The sequence below is a fragment of the Littorina saxatilis genome, linkage group LG1 (assembly GCF_037325665.1).
Source record: "Littorina saxatilis isolate snail1 linkage group LG1, US_GU_Lsax_2.0, whole genome shotgun sequence".
Taxonomy (NCBI): domain Eukaryota; kingdom Metazoa; phylum Mollusca; class Gastropoda; order Littorinimorpha; family Littorinidae; genus Littorina; species Littorina saxatilis.
Window position 1 is genome coordinate 35,731,739 of NC_090245.1, and position 16,269 is coordinate 35,748,007.

Sequence of the window (16,269 nt, forward strand, 5' to 3'; positions counted from 1 at the left end):
AGACAATTTTTTAAATCTTGGTCTTAAAAAGAAAAAGTCCTAAATCCGGACGTCTTAAAACGTTGATTCCACTGTTTACTGTACCACAATCGTTAAACAGTCGAATGGCCTTCTGTTGCCACCGTGACAAAGGACGTTGCATTCCTACAGTTACTTCTGACTCTGTGTCACAAAAGCCCGCCAGGGGAGTTCGATCTTGATGTTCACCGCGACAGCTGGGGTGTCGGTCAATGCGAAATGGCTTACGGATGGATATGTTACACTGGAATACAACGTATATCCTCCTCCATTTAAAACCCGTGAGGTACTCTGTAGCATAACTTAATCCCCCCCCCCCAAAAAAAAAACAAAAACAAAAAAATAATCTTTTCTTTTCTTCTATTTGTTGAAGGTGGTCCATATTTAAATAGGGAATGCACACATATATATTTTTTTAAAGTTTTTTTGTTGGGGGGGGGGGGGGGACGCTCGATTACAGTAGGCCTATCAGCTGTTTTATACAGCACATTTTGTGTGTTAACAGCTGTGTCTGTCCGTTTTTAGCGTCAAAGAGTGAACGCTGCTGTAAGTGTAAAAAGTGAGAGAAAAAAAAAGCTTAATGGTTTTGTGGTTTGTGTGTTTAGACATGTGCAAGTAATCCAGAGAGGGTAAATGTGGCAATGGAATTGTTCGAGTATTTAACATAGCACCGTTAGTTTGTCACAATCTTAAAACACCCTACGCACCAGCATACTCTACAACAATCGCTACGCGCGTATGCACACGCACTCTCAAACAGCAGATCTCACACGCGCGCGCGCGCACACACACACGCACGCACGCAAACACACGTGTTCCACAATCCTAAAACACCCCACGCACCAGCATACTCTACAACAATCCCTACTCGCGTATGCACACGCACTCTCAAACAGCAGATCTCACACGCGCGCGCGTGCACACACACACGCACGCACGCACGCACGCACATACACACATACACACACACACACAAACACTCTCTCTCTCTCTCTCTCTCTCTCTCTCTCTCTCTCTCTCTCACTCACTCACTCAGGCTCACTCACTCACTCACGCAGAGAGACTGGCGTGCGGTTTCCATGTCATTTGAGCGTTGTTTTTGATCAGTTTGCATTCACATGTCTTTTATGCACCAGCTTTTTTTCTTCTAAATTTGAAGATTAAAAAATATAAGTACTCTCTGCCCCGAGTTTTGTTGTTTATTTTTTAGCTACACACACAAAGCATGCAATCTCGTCAGTGAGATGGTTTTCTCACCAGAAAAAACTCTATACCAAAATTGTAATGTGAAACTAGCACGTCGGGTGCCTGAAATACGTTTCCCTTTAACCTGCAACGCCGGTGGGCAGTGTTAACTTGCTTCTGCTTGTCACGAAAGAGCTCTCAGAAAATTCAAACAAACAAACAAACTAACTAACAAACAAGCAGCATACGAAAAATACCAGAAAAAACAACAAACAAACAAACAAATAAACAAATAAACAAGCAAACATACATACATACATACATACATACATACATACATACATACATACATACATACATACATACATACATACATACATACATACATACATACATACATACATACATACATACATACAAACACATACAAACTTTCAAACAAACAAACAAACAAATAAACAAACATACAAACAAACAAACAGATACAGAAATTAAGGAATACAACGGGCGCAGGAGGTCCCGTTTCAGACTGTGACAAATCACTAGACTTGACCCCTGAAAAAAGACAGCAATGAAATCATCTAGAAATACCACACGGTAACAGTGCAGCAAATTACAGATTAAATTGGTTGTGTAAAAAAAAAAAAAGGAATAAAATACTGCATGCATAATCATCCTATCATAGCCATGGTAACAGTGCAGCAAATTACAAATTAAATTTGTTGGATAAAAAAAAAAGAGAAGAAAAAAAGAAGATAATACTGCATGCATAATCATCCTATCATAGTCGGGGTTCAATCAGAACAAGAATCGATTGTATTTGTTTGTTTGTGTCCAACAACTAATCCAGTCCGGATATTTCTGCACTATAACTATATATACGCTCTTTGTGCGTGTGTGCGTGTTTTTTGTTTGTTTATTGAAATCAGTCATCTTTTAGGGGTCAAGTTCCCTGTCCGGCTATGGTGTTGACCTACTGCGCCTACAATGTACCTCTTTTCTTCTACCTGAATAACTTTAGACTTTAAATTAAACGAATGCAGTGCAAAATGCTGACAAACCATCACCTGACAAAGAATCAGGTGCAACCCGTGGGATAATCATTAGTCAAGTCACGCCAAGATACTATCTTAAGCACTCCTTTGCAACTGTTCCAGTTAAGGTCAATAGCCTGGAACCACTAGCACACGACGATGACAAATATTTTAGATTATTAGAAGATTTCTCGAAGTTTCGAGGCTTAATTTTTGATTCTCTTCTTAACGCTGGATTAGAGTTAAAAAAAAACAGCAGGATTTTTGTCTGGAAATGATGTTAAGGCCGTTCTTGTTAATATGCTTTGTTCGTCTCATGATTTTTGTACTACTCATTGTTTTGAGAGATGAGAAATAATTGAGAATGTTGTGTTGTCACGTGCCTGTGGCTGCTAGTGGTTTATGTCCGGCTTTTTTAAAAATGTGTATGAATTAGTTCAGTACAGTTCTTAGCTAGCTCTATTGCGTGTTTTGCAAATGACAGATTGTTTTGAAAATAAGTAAAAGCCAACATCGTGATCAGGATATGCTTTGTTCTGTATTTGCCGGTAAGCTTTTAATTTTACTTAAAATGTCCGTTTGATATAGCTATATATATTTAATGAATTTTCCGTCGATTACCTAGGGCATGTAATGAGAGGGTTTGGTATACTTCGTTACACATAAAGACACATTCTTTTATTGCTTGTAAGTACTGCTATAACTTTCTATACTTGACTATTCCTTTCTTCTCTTTTTGCTTGATCAGAAATTAAACAAACAGACAAAGAAACGATTTGGTGTGAGCCGTGTTGAGGTGGGGGGGGGGGGAGGGGGAGGGGTGGGAGGGGGGAGGGGGGGGGGGGCGAATGAGGTAGATCTGTTTGCAGAGCAGAATCACTGACTACAATCAGTCAAGATCGCTCATCAACCAAAACCCAGGCTAAGGTGCAAATTGGTCAAATTCTCGGGGTTAAAATTAAAAACAGAAGGTGTGCATGATGTATATATATACGCACGAGTCCTGAGACGAGTTGCCCAGAGCGGTTCGCCACGGGTCGCTCGCAGTGCGAATGACAAAAAGCCGTTTCTTAGGGCAGTGCAGGAAAGCGCTCGCGAAGCACTCGGCGAGCGGCTTTGGTATATATTTGCTCGCCCACCGCCCGCCGCGTTATCCAAGATGGCGGCGGTGTTTACACTGCGATGCCGTGTAGCGTGTTTCGATCTTCTCGGCGTGGTTTTCGACGTGACCCGAGGGATCCACCGCTTTTCAAGGTTCAGGGACTACCCCAGCTAAATTTCCCATCATAACTACATTCTCTCTGACGATTTCACTGACCGAATCGTCTACTAGTTTAAGAAGTAGTCTCGCAGCAATCGTGATTTCTTCGTCGCCATCGTGAAGCGATTTGCCTCGTTGTGAGCCCGTTGCATAGACCAATCCATAGCGACTTTTCTCTGAGCGGGCCATTGTGATTCTGAGCAACGCATGGCAGATGTTTGTGATAGGACCGTTACAGTCTCTCGATCAGTACTTCCCCAACGCACACAACGAAGAGGGTGACAGATTTTGTTTCATTGATTAACCTGTTAAGTTTACAGCTAGGTACAGATCCATACATCCCAAGTCTCGACGTCAATGCTGTGCATACAAGAAGAGTTTCATAGTGCGACCCTATATGCAGTGTGTCAAACTTTCTTTTTAGTTGAAATTGTAACGTAGATACTCCTTTTTCAATACACGAGCTAAAGGACATTTACTGGATGTGTAACATTTTTGAATGCTTCTTTTTTTGCTTTTGAGAGTTTGCTGCATTGTTATTGTGACTTATTGACTTCAACGAATTTTTGGAAAATCCGTATGTGTAGTATTTGTAAGTACTTTGTTTTCCTTTTGAGTAGTCGTTTCATTGTCAGTGTTGACAATTTACCTTCAAATAATATTTGAGAAAGCCGTATGCGTATTTATTTCATTGTTTATTTTGTTACTTTTGTTGGGACTTGATGACTACAAAGTATATACGTAAACGATAGAAATACAATGATGGTCAAGTCAGAAAGTCAGTGTGTTGTGTGTCGTCGATTGTGATGGAGATTCTTGATAAACTCACAAGGAAAGAAAGTATATCGCCGAAAAAAAGGTACACTTCAAAAGGTTTGTTGTTACTGCTCTTTTGTAAGCGACCAATCTCTCTCTCTTTCTCTCTCTCTCTCTCTCTCTCTCTCTCTCTCTCTCTCTCTCTCTCTCTCTCTCTCTCTCTCTCTCTCTCTCTCTCTCTCTCTTTCGCCGAGGTATTGCACCTCGGTTCGACCGAAGCTAAGTTAAGAATAAATTCCTGTTGTGCAGCGGGTTAAAGTATTCCCTCATACCTCGGAGATATACCTTCACTCGCTCGCAGCGACGTCACGTGACGGAAAGAGTGTTATCACACCATTGAAATGACATTCTTTCCGTCCCCTATAGGCGACGAAATAGGTCAAATTTTGTGCACTTTTTAGTGGAAAATGCTTCGACGCCGGAGCGGGTACTGGACCCAGTGCCGTTCTAGTGCAAGTGCACTACAAAGGCACTGCACCCAGTGCCGATAAGCGACAGCATTCTTTCCACCATCTAATATGTCACGTGACGTCGCTGCGAGCGAATGAAGGTATATCTCCGAGGTATGAGGGAATACTTTATCCCGCAGCACAACAGGAATTTATTCTTAACTTAGCTTCGGTCGAACCGAGGTGCAATGGGTGCTCTTTCTCTCTCTCTCTCTCTCTCTCTCTCTCTCTCTCTCTCTCTCTCTCTCTCTCTCTCTCTCTCTCTCTCTCTCTTTCTCTCTCTGACAGTGAACATATTAGAGGTTACAATAGAATCAAGAAATTGTTATATTCCCTGAACATTTCAGGGAAGACAGGGGTTTTATGTCATCTTAGGTTCATTTTGGTCTGGCTCTTTGAACGAAGAAAATATTCTCGAGGAGCTATAGATAGCTCTATAATCAGATGAAGATCCCGTTATGTAATGGCAGGACACGAATAAAAAGTTATCCAAACCGGCCTGTCTGTCTGTCTGTCCGTCTATCTGTCTGTCTGTCTGTCTGTCTGTCTGTCTGTCTGTCTGTATGTCAGCGTTCCTGACTCTCCGTTGGCTGTCTGTCTGTCTGTCGGTCTGTCGGTCGGTCGGTCTGTCTGTCTGTCTGTCTCTCTGTCTGTCTATCTGGTGTATGTGTGGCCTTGCGCGTAATGCGGATGTGTTCATGCATTAGATGCAGGTAATGAGCCAAAGGACGCTGTAGCTGCCTGCCCCATATAATCGTGCTCTTGCCAAATTCCGATCAGAAGTGCAACAGCACCCAAAGATTCGTCTCTCCTTTTTACATTTAGTCAATGCAAGTTTTGACTAAATGTTTAAACATAGAGGGGGAATCGAGACGAGGGTCGTGGTGTATGTGTGTGTGTGTGTTTGTGTGTTTGTGTGTGTGTGTGTGTGTGTGTGTGTGTGTGTGTGTGTCTGTGCGTGTGTGTGTGTAGAGCGATTCAGAGTAAACTACTGGACCGATCTTTATGAAATTTTACATGAGAGTTCCTGGGTATGATATCCCTAGATATTTTTTTTCATTTTTTCGATAAATGTATTTTATGACGTCATATCCGGCTTTTTGTAAAAGTTGAGGCGGCACTGTCACACCCTCAATTTTCAATCAAATTGATTGAAATTTTGGCCAAGCAATCTTCGACAAAGGCCGGACTTCGGTATTGCATTTCAGCATGGAGGCTTACAAATTAATTCATGACTTTGGTCATTAAAAATCTGAAAATTGTAATTAAAAATATTTTTTCATAAAACGATCCAAAATTACTTTTATTTTATTCTTCATCATGTTCTGATTCCAAAAACATATAAATATGTTATATTCGGATTAAAAACAAGCTCTGAAAATTAAAAATATAAAAATTATGATTAAAATTAAATTTCCGAAATCGTTTTAAAATCGGTTTCATCTTATTCCTTGTTGGTTCCTGATTCTAAAAACATATAGATATGATATGTTTGGATTAAAAACACGCTCAGAACGTTAAAACGAAGAGAGGTACAGTAAAGCGTGCTATGAAGCACAGCGCAACCGCTACCGCGCCAAACAGGCTCGTCACTTTCACTGCCTTTTGCCCTAGCGGCGGACTACGTTCAGTTTCATTCTGTGAGTTCCACAGCTTGACTAAATGTTGTATTTTCGCCTTACGCGACTTGTTTGTTTTTTCGTTTGTTCGTTTGTTCGTTTGTTGTTTGGTTGTTTGTTTGTATGTATTCATGTTTGTTTGTTTCACGTCGTTCGATCTCTACCCTGTCGCATGGACAGTTTTCGGTTTAAACCAAGCTTATTGCCCAACCACCCTAATCATAATTTCCAGAATTCTAAGCAAGGACACAAAGGGACTAAACCTAACATAATCGTCCTTCCCGCGAACACTGAGGATCACGTTCACCACCACAGATATGTACATGCTTTACAAGGACTAAGAGCATCTATTCACTTGGACACATTCTATAATCAACTGCCTGAATATTTTCTGTGGAGAGTTGAATTTTTGGGTGCGATTAAGTTCCTAAATCACATCCATGTCAATCTGCAAAACGATTTCTGCGTGACGGCAAAAATCCCGCCGGCTCTGCACAGGAAGCAGCTATAGCTGTTGATTTTTAGTGTGTGTTCAAGTCGAATCGGTATGCTCTAAAATATATCTTTTTTTAAAAATGGATAGATCTGTGGTGGTGAACGTTATTGCTTACATGAGAAGGAATGTAACTTGAATTTCCACTTCATTCTGTTTGATTTGGTTTGTGTGTCCACGTATGCATCCCAATTTACGATTTCCACGTTTAAAATTTCAGACCGCAATGACGAAACGCCGACCCAGGAGAACCTGACACAACCTCTGGTTCCAGAGGGTAAAAAGGTCAGGCAATACATGACCTTGGACAACGGGAACAATGGAACTGTCATCAAACCACGTGACAGAACTCTGGGAGCGAGGCTACAGTTACGCAAACAGCTTATAAAAAGAAGGTAACAGTCATTTTTGTTTTACGTTTGATACTTTCTGAAATGTAGTGTATGTGTTATGTACCTGTATTTTAATTTGATACAGTGTAGAGTCTGTAGACTCGGTGCTCGATCCGTATTCCCAGTAAAAAGCTGTTAGGCCTACATAGTATGATGATCATGCAAACAAATATGTATGCATACACAAACATCCGTAGAAAGGTTCAAAAACACTGACCCGGAAAAAGGATGAGCAAAATCTGATGGAACTAATCATCGCAGTTTAGAGGTAAATGTAGAACCGCCCCCCCCCCCCCCCCCCCCCACGGCCCACACACACACACACAGACACAGACCAAAAATAAAATGAAATAAAAATAAACAATAACATAAAATTAAGTTCTATCTATGTCTGTGGTTAAACTTAATTGAAATGACAGTGAAGAATCATTATAGTAATTTTAGTGATGTCAGTCAACTGGTTAAAACGAATGGTGAATGTCAAAGAGAATGACGAAAGTACCAAAGTAGGAGAAGGGGAACGAAGAAGGGGAGGAGGAGGGGGGGGGAGGGGGGATTGGGCACCAAGACAACAGATGTACAAAGCCAGCACGGGCCAGGAACGTCGGCTGCTGACGAGAGGAGATTAGAATCACAGCAATTGCAATTCCTAACATAAGTATTCTCCAGAATCAAAGAAAAAAAGAAATGTAAGTTATTGGGACGTACAATTTTGACAATACAAGGCATTCACAGGGACATCGATTCAATGGTCTTCAGGGGCGGAGCAGTTAAGCCAGAGGGGTGGTGTTTCAGCCTGGTGGGGTACAGGGCGAAACGCCCCTGAAGCTGAAGAATTGTAGCTATTTTATAAACAATGTGTGGCTTATCCTTGATTTTAAACATGATGAACTGGTGTCAGCAGTCACTCATTATTTCTTTTAAAGAAATGTTGTTTTTTCACAGACAGATTTTTTTGTTTGGGAGGGGGGGCAGCTGGGGGGGAGGGGGGGTCCGGAACCCCTGTAACCACCCCCCTACCCCCCCCCCCTTACCCGCCCCTTTATAATGGACCGACACACAAATAATTATGAGATAAATTATTCTGGATTATGGATGGAATGTTGGCAGACTGTCTGTTTTGGGTATTATATACTCATTTACTCATTTTCTTTTACATTTATATTTACTGATTTTTATATAATAGTTATATTCACTCATTTTCTTTTACATGTTTGTCCATTTTCAGACGATGGCTGGTGAACGTGGAGTTCGTGATGGCGATGACGGGGATCCTATTGATGATGATTGAGAACGAGCTGTTCTACGCTGACCGCTCGGAGAAAGACACGGCCGGATCCTTCGTCATCAAACTGGCCATTACAGTCAGCACTGCAGTTTTGCTTCTCGCCATCTGCCTCTACTACCGGGTAGATATTTTATCACACATTTTCCAGCAACCGATTTAATCACAATATTTCTAGCTTATATCACGCAATGTCTGTTGCTCTTCTGCTCATTGCAATCTCTAGGTAAACGGTTAAATATTGCACAGATTTTACTTTTCTTTGTCGTTGAACTAGTCCTACATTTCTGCAGTGCGAGTATGTTCCAGCGTTCCACAGATTGAGATCAAGGTGTGTCGGTGAGAGGGAGAGAGACAAGATCATGATTAAGACCTTGTTTCCCCATAAATACGGGGAAATAGCTCAGTCGGTAGCGGCGCTGGCTTCAAAACCAGTTGTCGCTATCGGCGTGGGTTCGCTTCCCACGTTCGGCGAGGGATTCATTTCTCAGAGTCAAGTTTGTGCAGACTCTCCTTGGTGTCCGAACACCTCCGTGGGCACGCATGCGCACGATAAAGAACCCAAGTTCACAGCGAAAGTCTCAGGGCTTGAAAACATGTATATGTTACAGGCATTAAGTGAAACCAGGCATTACGCGTAATGCCTAAAATGTTCAGGCATTACGCGTAATGCCTGTGACCACTAGGCATTACACGTAATGCCTAAAAATACCAGGCATTACACGTAATGCCTGAAATTTGACTCTCAAAATTACGCTTATTGCCTGAAGCAATTTAGGCAATACACATTACCTCTTGGATGACAGTGAAAACATTTTTTAAGGACAAAGTGTTGACAAAATGTCATGGTGTGAACATAGTAACTAACATTCAATCAAGTGAGCTTTGAAATGAATGCACATTTTATTTTGCGATTATGAGTGATGGTTTCTTTCTTTATTTGGTGTTTAACGTCGTTTTCAACCACGAAGGTTATATCGCGACGAGGGAAAGGGGGAGATGGGATAGGGGAAAGGGGGGAGATGGGATAGAGCCACTTGTTAAGTGTTTCTTGTTCACAAAAGCACTAATCAAAAAATTGCTCCAGGGGCTTGCAACGTAGTACAATATATGACCTTACTGGGAGAATGCAAGTTTCCAGTACAAAGGACTAAACATTTCTTACATACTGCTTGACTAAAATCTTTACAAACATTGACTATATTCTATACAAGAACCACTTAACAAGGGTTAAAGGAGAAACAGAATCCGTTAGTCGCCTCATACGACATGCGGGGTGCAGAGAAATAAGGATGTGGAAAAGAAGACTTTTGGTAAGTGAAATAAAGGTGATGGATCCAGTCAGGTAGAAATAAGACAACAAGAAAAGAATTGGAAAACTGCAGGGAATAGTAGGGAGAGTTTTCTTGGAAGGAAATATAGGTGAAAGGACTGGTAAGGCAGAAATAAGACAAAAGAAGAGAAGAAACAGAACCGTTAGTCGCCTCTTACGACATGCTGGGTAGCATCGGGTAAATTCTTTCTAGTCCCAACCAATATGGGACTCCCCCTAACCCGCGGGGGGTATGAGTGATGGTTCGCAATGCAAAATAATGTATTTCTGACATAGTGTTCACCACAGTTTGAATTTCACGTAAGTGTGAGTACATGTCACAATGAAAAGCCGAGGTCCAATATTTCCAGTCGAGTTTTCACCAGTTGCTTATTCGTCACCATGGAGGATAATGAAAAAGAACAATTGTTTACTCGACGTTTGTTTGAACATTATGAAAAGGACGGCAGAAAGTTGCTTCCGAAAGCTGTGTACTTCAGAACAATCGAAGAAGTAAAAGCTGCCTTCCAGAAAACGACAAAGTCACGTCATGAGTATCATCTCTTGGGAAAGTAAGTGATGTGTGGTGTTTGTCAAAAACAGATTTGAGTGTTGGTATTCAGCTCTACGTCTATCGTGAAACAATACTGAAACCGGGTTATCTCCAATGCTGTCTCTGATAGAGTAATTGACACATACCGGCACGGTTGGCCTAGTGGTAAGGCGTCCGCCCCGTGATCGGGAGGTCGTGGGTTCGAACCCCGGCCGGGTCATACCTAAGACTTTAAAATTGGCAATCTAGTGGCTGCTCCGCCTGGCGTCTGGCATTATGGGGTTAGTGCTAGGACTGGTTGGTCCGGTGTCAGAATAATGTGACTGGGTGAGACATGAAGATTGTGCTGCGACTTCTGTCTTGTGTGTGGCGCACGTTATATGTCAAAGCAGCAACGCCCTGATATGGCCTTTCGTGGTCGGCTGGGCGTTAAGCAAACAAACAAACAAACAAAATTGACACATAATTATAATATCAAAGGGAGGTAACAAAAAAGGCTTAGTACACTGACTGTTCTTGCTGGAACAAAAACAGCTAATAAGAAAATTGCGTTGTGTTATTTCACATACCCGGGACTGTTGAAAGCTACGATATCAAATTATTACTTAATGTTCGCTTGAGAAACACTGTGTAAACGGGTTTTTTTTCTCATAAGGGAGATTTGTTATTATTATTCGACGTAAGTTGTTCACGATCTTTAGTAGTTTGAATGTAGCGCTCGGGTACATTGACATGGTGTTGTTGTTTTAGGAAGATGAATTCAATCTGGACCCTGTCCTACGTGAACCCCACTTTACAAATCTTTGTGCGCAGAGTGTCAGAAGAAGAAGAAACAAGCGAGAGTCAAAGGTGTTGTTGTTCGACCTATTCTATCAAACGATATTCAGGCATTACACGTAATGCCTGGTTTCACTTAATGCCTGTAACAGGTTTCAGGTTTAAAGCTTTACGTATTATAATTGGCGGTGTGCGGAGAACTAGTCATGGTAAGATTTACAAAGAAAGCGGATTTTGTAGTCTAAAGGAACGCCGAAGACAACATAAATTGATATTATATCATAAAATGGTTCATGGTAAATGTCCCCTATATTTAGTTGACCTTTTGCCACCACTAGTTTCATCCTTAAATCCTTATCACAGAAGACGACCACTTGACAGATTTGTACCAGCTCACAGGACAGAAATCTTCCGAACATCCTTCGTTCCTTCGACTACAATTTTATGGAATGATCTGCCTGATGTGGTTAAAACCACAAACTCAATTAGCGAGTTTAAGCATTATTTACAAAGTCCTCATCATTATGTGCCAGTTTATTATTATTTTGGAAAAAGACAGGTAGAAATACAACACAGCAGAATGCGTTTAAACATGAGTAACCTTAATTCCGATTTATGCAAACGCCATTTAAAAGATAACCCACAGTGTGCGTGCGGTAACCGGAACGAAACAGCTGAACATTACTTGTTATACTGCACGTTGTTTGAAAATGCTCGTATGTCCACAATTAACTCACTGCCTGCCAATTTTAGACACGTGGAAACATTATTAAGAGGCAGCGAGCAACATTCATTTCGCATAAATACATTGATTTTCGAGTCGGTCCAATCCTTTATTGCTGAATCTGGTCGACTAACTTGAAGGATTAGCCCACGTACTGGTATTGTGTATGTTTGTGTGCAGGAGAGCGTAAACCCGCCTCTCAATGTTGTTGCATCAATTACATATACCCCCCTCCTACATTTTGTTCTTCTGGTTAATAATAGTGTTGTCCACCATCATGAAAACTTGTGTAACTTAGCATTGTTATGGTCACGTCAAATAAGCACCTGCTTGAGTTCGTGTCCTAGCTGCATTTTTGTCAATTGTTTCATGTCATGCATTTTGAATAAAATTGTGTTTAAACCAACAGGTTTCAGGCATTACGTGTAATGCCTGGCAATGATTTTCAGGCATTACGTGTAATGCCTGGTATTTTTAGGCATTACGTGTAATGCCTAGTGTTCACAGGCATTACGCGTAATGCCTGAACATTTTAGGCATTACGCGTAATGCCTGGTTTCACTTAATGCCTGTAACATATACACGCATGCAGGAAAAGAAAAGGGTAGCGCCACAGTAGCCCCAGGGAGAAAGCAGCCCGAATTTTCATGAGTGTAATCTCACAGGACTATATGAATCTAATCCTTATCCTTGTCTGTAAAGGAAAAAGGGAGCCACTACTTTGTACATTCGTTGGTGTGCAGGCGGGTATCGAGCTGAGGATGTTTGACGGTCGGGTGGACGACCCGTTTGCTGTGACCCCACTGTCTACCTGGCTCAGCCTGGTTGCGGAACTAGCTATCTGTGCTGTCCATCCGTTTCCGGGCAACGTTCAGGTAAATGTCACATTTCTTAAACTATTTTTTTCTCAGAATAGTTTGTGCACTCTACAATTGACTCAGTGATTGATGCGACTGACACTGCTTTGTGTGATGATAACGAATATAGAGAGGGAGAGAGAACGAGAAGGCGGAACTTAAATAGAAATGAAAGAGGAGGAGGAGAAAGAGGGAGAGGTGTAATAGAGGTTGAATTGGGGGATGGGGGTCTGAGAGAGGGATCGAGACGACATAATGATGAAGACTCTGCTGCCCCCTCTAATGCTGGAAGACCAAATCACAATTGATGTAATGATGCAAGCGCTTTTATTGTCTGCATGGGAAAATGGGGCAATTGGTTTTACATTTATCGCAAATACGAAACCGCTTTGGTGCTGCTAATGACGACGATGGCGATGAGGAGGAGGAAGAGGAGCGTGAGGATATTTGAGAGGAGGAGAAAGAGGAGGAAGAGGGGGAGAAGGAGAAGGGGGAGGAGGAGGTTGAAGAGAAGGAGAAAGAGAAGAAAGAGGGGGGAAAGGAGGAGGAAGGGGAGGAGGAAAAGAAAAGAAAGACAAAGAGAAAAGGGAGGAGGAGGAGGAGGAGGAGGAGGAGGAGGAGGAGGAGGAGGAAGAGGAAGAGAATGGTGATAAGGATAAGATCAAGGATGAGCGGCAGGAGTAAGATTTTCATCACCACTCAATCAATCAATCAATCAATCAATCAATATGAGGCTTATATCGCGCGTATTCCGTGGGTACAGTTCTAAGCGCAGGGATTTTTTTATTAAAAAAAAAAAATTATGCAATTTATATCGCGCACATATTCAAGGCGCAGGGATTTTATTTATGCCGTGTGAGATGGAATGTTTTTACACAATACATCACGCATTCACATCGGACAGCAGATCGCAGCCATTTCGGCGCATATCCTACTTTTCACGGCCTATTATTCCAAGTCACACGGGTATTTTGGTGGACATTTTTATCTATGCCGATACAATTTTGCCAGGAAAGACCCTTTTGTCAATCGTGGGATCTTTAACGTGCACACCCCAATGTAGTGTACACGAAGGGACCTCGGTTTTTCGTCTCATCCGAAAGACTAGCACTTGAACCCACCACCTAGGTTAGGAAAGGGGGGAGAAAATTGCTAACGCCCTGACCCAGGGTCGAACTCGCAACCTCTCGCTTCCGAGCGCAAATGCGTTACCACTCGGCCACCCAGTCAATAACAACCATTGACGACAATGACAACACTGATTGTTGCAGGCCGAGTTTCTGGCCGTGTCTGGTGGTTTATCGTACGGCAGTGTGGACGGCATCCTGTCAGTGCTCATGATGCTACGTCTGTACCTGGTGGGCAAGTTCATCGTGGTCCACAGCCAGCTGCTCAACGACCCCAACACACAGAGCGTCACCGCCGTCAGTCACGTCAAGGTCAACATCTACTTCGTCTTCAAGGTCAGTTGAAGGACGTTTATTTCGGAAATTGTTTTGACGCTTAGTCAGTGAAAATGTAAACTGTTTTAGTGTTTTTTCTACAGATCGACGCATTGTCAAAACAGAAATATAATTGTGTTAATTAAGCTTGTACAGGTTGTCATCAATTACAAACTACATGTGAAATAGCTTGATACCAGGGATTGCTCATTTGTTACCAGGGGATCCTAATTAAAGCAACTTTTGGGAGGATCCCTTACATGATTATAACTATATCCAGGCGGTGGCGTTGTGGGAATATATGTCGCTAAGTCCAGTAATCACCATATATACAACGTTTTGGACGTTGAGAATAAATCTAATGGTCATTTGAGGTCTAGGCCGGGTGTTTGGGAGTGTAATTGTTGCTTGAATCAGTCACTATGACAGTGATGTTGCTCTCATCTGCAATAAGAACTAAAATAAATCTAATGGAGGTCAAGGCCGAGTGTTTTAGTGAGTATATGTTGCTTGAATCAGTCAATGCATGAGACGAATAAAAAATAAAAAGAATTGTTGGTTATTGGAACGTTAAGTATTGACAAAATAAAACGTTACATTTACATTTTATTCCCTCAGTTATTAAACGTTCCAATTACCTACAATTATTTTTTTAATTCTAAATTTTGGAACGTTAGCAATCTACCTATTTTGGGATGAATGCATGAGACAGTGACGCTGCTGTCATGTTGCAGGCGGCTCTGAACAAGCACCCAGGCGAGGTGATCACGGCCATCATCCTGACCATGTACGCCGTGTCCGTCTGGTCCATGCGCACGTGCGAGCTGTACTACACCAGCATGCCGGAGAACACCAGCGTGTCTGAGGCCATGTGGCTGTCCGCCATCACATTCCTCACCGTGGGCTACGGCGACCTCACCCCCAACACGCACTGCGGGCGCTTTATCGCCGTGTCCACCGCCATGATGGGGCTGTGCTCCACGGCGCTCCTGGTGGCCGTCATCGCGCGCAAGCTGGAGCAGACCCACCGCGAGCGCTACGTGCACAACTTTCTCCTGCGCATGCACCTGCGGAACAGGTTCAAGGCTGCGGCCTCGGACGTCGTCAAATACACGGTGAAGCTTTGCTGGCTGCGCAAGCGCGGGGGGATTCCCGTTTCTGCTCTGGACCGCACGGTCTTGCAATGGCGGTTGACGTCTGCCATCAGGACGATGAGGTCGTCGCGTGCGGCGCAGGCGGAGGTGGAGGAGGCATCGGTCGGGCTGACTGAGGTGTGTCAGCTCATCAGCACCTTGGACAAGAGGCAGCAGGCCGCACAGGAAGCCCAGCAAGAGATGGTGCAGAAGATTGACGCTCTGCACAGCCAGATGACACAGTTTCTCGCTCAGGCTAGGTCATGACGTGTAGCTTTGTGTGATGGCTTTTGGTGGATTTAGTTGGGTGTGCGTGTGATAAGATTCGGAGAGAGAGGGAGAGAAAGGGAGGGAGGGAGGGAGAGAGAGAGAGAGAGAGAGAGAGAGAGAGAGAGAGAGAGAGAGAGAGAGAGAGAGAGAGAGAGAGAGAGAGAGAGAGAGAGAGAGCGAGACTCAGAGAAACAGAGAGACAGAGAGATAGAGAAAGACTCAAAGAGAGAGAGAGAGAGAGAGAGAGAGAGAGAGAGAGAGAGAGAGAGACCCTCGGAGAGAGAGAGAGAGAGAGAGACAGAGAGAGAGAGAGAGAGAGAGACAGAGAGAGAGACAGAGAGAGACAGAGAGAGAGATACAGAGACAGAGACAGAGAGAAAGAGATGATGGACAGCATGGATATGTTCTCGAGGCTAGACAAGAAAATTGGTTGATTAAAATCAACATGGCCAAAGCAATGTTTTCATAAAAGAAGCGGTATTGTACGGGCACATGTTGTATTTGGGTTACATGTGTTGCAGAGTATTTGAAAATACGTAGGCATAAAAACATGCAAAGAAGAGTGATGAGTCCCTGTTGTGAATATAGTCAAGTGGATAAATTCTTTCTTTATTTGGTGTTTAACGTCGTTTTCAACCGTTCAAGGTTA

The 16,269-nt window shown here is 42.7% G+C and overlaps 1 protein-coding gene across 1 annotated transcript in view; it reads left to right on the forward strand.

Annotated features, from left to right (window-relative positions):
• The window catches only part of LOC138968426 (small conductance calcium-activated potassium channel protein 2-like), a 17,680-nt gene extending 1,984 nt beyond the window's left edge, over positions 1-15,696 (forward strand). The window contains exons 2-6 of the mRNA XM_070341009.1: positions 7,096-7,270; positions 8,496-8,676; positions 12,662-12,793; positions 14,047-14,238; positions 14,952-15,696. Of these exons, the coding sequence (XP_070197110.1) occupies positions 7,096-7,270; positions 8,496-8,676; positions 12,662-12,793; positions 14,047-14,238; positions 14,952-15,617 (1,346 nt within the window). The 3' untranslated portion in view covers positions 15,618-15,696. The remainder of the gene's footprint in view (positions 1-7,095; positions 7,271-8,495; positions 8,677-12,661; positions 12,794-14,046; positions 14,239-14,951) is intronic.
• Positions 15,697-16,269: the final 573 nt, after the last annotated feature.